At 33.4% G+C, this 5,048-nt stretch overlaps 1 protein-coding gene across 1 annotated transcript in view; it reads left to right on the top strand.

Moving 5' to 3' along the window:
- The window catches only part of ZBTB41 (zinc finger and BTB domain containing 41), a 48,101-nt gene extending 43,053 nt beyond the window's left edge, over window positions 1-5,048 (top strand). The window contains exons 7-8 of the mRNA XM_044674911.1: window positions 4,168-4,232; window positions 4,384-5,048. Coding sequence (XP_044530846.1) covers window positions 4,168-4,232; window positions 4,384-5,036 — 718 coding nt within the window. The 3' untranslated portion in view covers window positions 5,037-5,048. The remainder of the gene's footprint in view (window positions 1-4,167; window positions 4,233-4,383) is intronic.

The following is a 5,048-nucleotide window of genomic DNA, read 5'->3' as shown; positions in this document are numbered from 1 at the left end:
CTCTCTCTCTCTCCCTCTTCCTCCCCCCCTTCTCTCTCTCTCTCCGTACCTTCACTTTTCCTATTTATAAATAAACTACCATAAAAGTCATCGTGACTTGGATCTTTAATTTGGAAAGCATGTAATCAATTTCCTGGCGATCAAAACTCTTAAATATCCGGTGCAACCATAATTTTTCCCCCATTTACAGTCACAGAGTTCAATATGACTGAAACAACTGGACAACCTTGCTTAAGAAGAAAAACAGTGGTGTTTCATTAAAAAAGAGAGAGAGAGAGAGAAGGGGGGGAATGGTTGTAGAAGAAAAGTAATACTAAGTTAATAAACATAGCCTTTTTTAAAGGCAGATCTAATATTGCCATGCTGAAATTGAACTATTAATAATGCTATAACTGTGATGGTATTCTCAGCACTAACCAGACCAAGGTAGAGAATACTTCGTCCATTTGTGGACTTGAGATGTAAATAACTTGGAAAGAATTCTCGTGAGAGAGTATATAAAGCATTTATTAAGCACTTATTATATGCAAAATGCTATCCTAAGTGCTGGAGATAAAGAGCTATAGAACAAAAGTACTTAATCCTTAATATTGTGTAATATAAAATTACAGAATATTATTATTGTATTAATATTAATATTTTTTTTTGGTTTTGGTTGGGTGAATATTAAAAAGTATTGGTCACCAGGGAATTGAATAATTATCAATTCCCAATTAAAGAATATCCTCAAGTCAAAATGACTTTTATGGAAGTTTATTTACAAATGAGAAGAGGAAAAGAAAATCAGAGAGAGAATAGGATAGGAAAAATAATCTAACACACTAGGTAATTTGCTCTGGGCAATCTAATTAGACCTAAGTGAAAGGAGGTTCAGCCTTGAGCCCAAAGCCGGAGGGCTGGAGATAAATGAAGCAGAAGCTTCAGTCACAGAGTCTCTTTTGAGAGAGCATGTCCTTTAGAGAAGTCCAGGAAGATTTAGTCTTTACACTCACCATGTGTAATTCCAAGGGAGAGATTAACAGCAGTCTCACTTAGTCCAAGGTCTCAGCCAGTGACCAGAGCTCCTCCAGGTCCTAGTCACCCACCACACCAAGAAGCAGGCAGCCAAGAGCCTCAGCCCCTGAAGTTCTTTTAATTTATCCAGGCCATTTCTTTCATCACTTTCTGTGCCTTCCTCTTAGTTTACATGTTCAATCACAATAGATGCTTTTCTTAGGACTGCTTAGGGGGCAGTCAGTCAGTTCTGATTTGTCACCCATTCTTGCACACATGGGTCACAGACCTCCCTACTTGAGAGTTTAGTGGAGTTGTTTACACTTTTGGTGATTAGATTTGAGAATGGGCAAGGTAGATTTAATCTCATTATCACACTATAACTAGTAACAAGCTATTTTTTATGCCCTTTCAGGATAGATAAAATAGATTTATAAATAATGTAAGATAGAATTGAATACCAGTTCTTGAAACATAATTCATTTGAATATGTATAGAACAGAGGTATCAAATACCCGCCCTTGTAGTGTCTGCAACATTGTTGAGAGTGACCTGAACCAAATTAAAACATAACTGGGAAATATTTAACAAAATAAATAAGAATAAAGTAAAATGTAGATAATGATGATAAATGGTTTTCTTAGTCAATAAGCAGCCCACAGAGATACTTGATAGAGATACTTAGTCCCTCCCACTGCCTTTCTATTTGAGTTTGACATCATTGATATGGGACATAAAAATGTTATCAGGAAAATTTAACTAAATAAAAATATGAGATAGATAATGTTAATACGTGGTTTTCTAAGTCATTCTGTTTGAGTTTGATACCACTGACACTGATGACCTTCTTAGTGTGCTGTGGAACTTCCTTTTTTGGAAATATCTTCATTTTGAACAGTTTTCCATAATTAATCCCACATAGCAAACAAGAAAAAGTAACTTTTGTTTTGAAAACAATTTTTCTTATTCTTGTCTAATTAGAGATATATCCAATCATTGAGTAACTCACATCATTTTTAAATAAAATAATGAAACAACAGTGAAAGAACCTAATTCCCAAACAAATGGAGAATCCCCAGATAAAAACTAAGTTGGAAATCCTAAAAATTAAAGGAGAAATTAATCAAATTGAAAGTAAAAGAACTATTGAACTATTAATATAAGATCAGGAGTTAGTACTTTGAAAAAACAAATAAAATAGATAAAGTACTGGTAAATCTACTAAAAAAAGAAAGGAGAGAATCAAATTAGTAGTATCAAAAATGAAAAGGGCGATCTCACCTCTAATGTAGAGAAAATTAAAATAATTATTTAGAGCTACTGTGCCCAATTACATGGCAATAAGTATGATAATCTAGGTGAAATGGATGAATATTTACAAAAATGTAAAATGCCTAGATTAACAAAAGAGGGTATAGAATACTTAAATAACCCCATCTCAGAAAAAGAAATTGAACAAGCCATCAAGGAACTCCCTAAGAAAAAATCCCCCAGAGCCTGATAGATTCACACATGAATGCTATAAAACCTTTGAAGAACAAATAATCCCAATACCACTTGACAAAATAAGCAAAGAAGTCTTATCAAATTCATTTAATGACAGAAATATGGTACTGATTCCCAAACCAGAAAAACCAAAAACAGAGAAAGAAAACTATAGACCAATCTCCTTAATGAACATAGTTATAAAAATCTTTAATAAAATACTAGCAAAAAATCTACAGCAAGTTATCACTTATTCACTATGACAAGGTGGGATTTTTACCAGGATTGCAAGTCTGGTTTAACATTAGGAAAACTATCCACATAATTGACCACATCAATAACCAAACTAGCAGAAATCACACGATTATCTGAATAGATACAGAAAAAGCCTTTGACAAACCACAACACTCATTCCTTTAAAAAAAAAAAAAACTAGAAAGCATAGGAATCGAAAGGCCTTTCCTCAAAATAATAAGCAGTATTTATTTAAAACCATCAGCAAGTACCATCTGCAATGGGGATAAGTTAAGAGTCTTACCAATAAGATCAGGAGTGAAGTAAGAATGCCCATTATCACCACTACAATTTAATATTGTATGAGAAATGCTAGCAATTAGCAATAGCAATTAGAGAAGAAAAAGAAATTGAAGGTATTAAAGATGGCAATGAGGAAACTAAATTATCACTCTGCAGATGATATGATGACATACTTAGAGAACCTGAGAAAATCAACTAAAAAGCTAGTGGAAATAATAATTTTAGCAAAGTTTCACGATACAAAATAAATCCACATAAATCATCAGCATTTCTATTTATTTCCAGTAAAAACCAGCAGCAGAGTTAGAAAAAGAAACTCAAAATCACTCTAGATAATATAAAATATTTGAGATTCTACCTCCCAAGACAAACTCGGGAATTATTTGAACACAGCTACAAAACATTTTTCACACAAATAAAACTAGATCTAAACAATTGGAAAAACATTAATTGTTCATGGGTAGGACGAACTAATATAATAAAAATGACAATCCTTCCTAAACTAATTTACTTACACAGTGCCATACCTATCAAACTACCATTTTTATATAATATTTTTTATGTTATATTTTTATATTATATATATTATTTTATATTATATATATTATATTTTTTATAGAATAAGGAAAAATTATAACAAAGTTCATTTTGAAGAACAAAAGATCAAGAATATCAGTGGAACTAATAAAAAAAATATGAAGGATGGGGTCCTAGCAGTACCAGATCTTAAAGCATACTAGAAAGCAGTGATCATAAAAACAATATGGTACTGGCTTAGAGATAGAAGGGTGGACCAATGGAATAGACTTGGAGTAAATGACCTTAGCAAGACAGTGTTTGATAAACCCAAAGATCCTAGCTTTGGGGACAAGAACCCACTATTTGACAAAAACTACTGGGAAAATTGGAAAACTGTGGGAGAGATTAGGTTTAGATCAACATCTCACCCAAACCAAGATAAATTCAGAATGGGTAAATGACTTAAATATAAAGAGGGAAATTATGAATAAATTAGGTGAACAAAACATATGGAGATTCCATTCTTGTTCTGTGATTGGTTGACTGAGTCTAGAGATAAATAAATTATTTTGATCAAAAGAAACAGCCTAAGCTACTTCCCTGTTTTCTTGTATTCTTTTTGGTTTAGAACAGTGATGTTTCAGTGTTATTATTGAAAGGACCTCTTGGTGACCTGCCAGTTGGAAGGGGAAATAAAAGTACGTGAGAAAGCTTATCAAATTGTGTTGACAATTAGCTATGTCATAAAAACTTGAAAGCAAGATTGTCTAAAGATAGTACAGAATCATTTGGTATACATTTTACAAATTTGTTTTTTTCACTTAATGTTACTTTTTTCTTTTTTTATAGGTGAAAAACCCTACAAATGTCAAATTTGCAATCAGTCTTTTAGAATTAAGAAAACTTTAACAAAACATATGGTTATTCATTCTGATGCTCGACCCTTCAACTGTCAGCATTGTAATGCCACATTTAAACGGAAGGACAAGTTGAAATACCACATTGACCATGTGCATGGGATAAAATCTCCAGATGAACCACTAACTTCTTCTGAGGAGAAACTTGTATCCTTACCAATGGAGTACACTCCTGATGGGAAAGGTTACCAAACAGAAACTAAACAGTATATGGACCAGCCCAAATATCAATCAGAATCTAAAACAATGTTACCAAATGTTCCTAATGAAGTCTGTGTTCCAGTAACATTGGTTCCAGTCCAGATGCCAGATACTCAGAATGATCTGGTGCGCCATACCACTGCACTTCCACCACCCTCCCAGAGCATCCTTTCTACACAGCCACAACCAACAGATTATCCACGAACAACAGATTTGGCATTTCTGGAAAAATATACTCTCACTCCTCAGCCTACAAACATAGTTCATCCAGTTCGACCTGAACAAATGCTCGACCCTAGAGATCAGTCTTACCTTGGAACATTACTAGGTCTTGATAACACTACATCTGTGCAAAATATTGCTAATAATGAGCCTCACTCATGATCAGACCTAACA

The sequence above is a fragment of the Gracilinanus agilis genome, chromosome 4 (genome assembly GCF_016433145.1).
Source record: "Gracilinanus agilis isolate LMUSP501 chromosome 4, AgileGrace, whole genome shotgun sequence".
Classification (NCBI taxonomy): Eukaryota; Metazoa; Chordata; class Mammalia; order Didelphimorphia; family Didelphidae; genus Gracilinanus; species Gracilinanus agilis.
The sequence above is the reverse complement of the archived record's forward strand: the minus strand, read 5'-3'. Positions and strand labels throughout refer to the sequence as shown.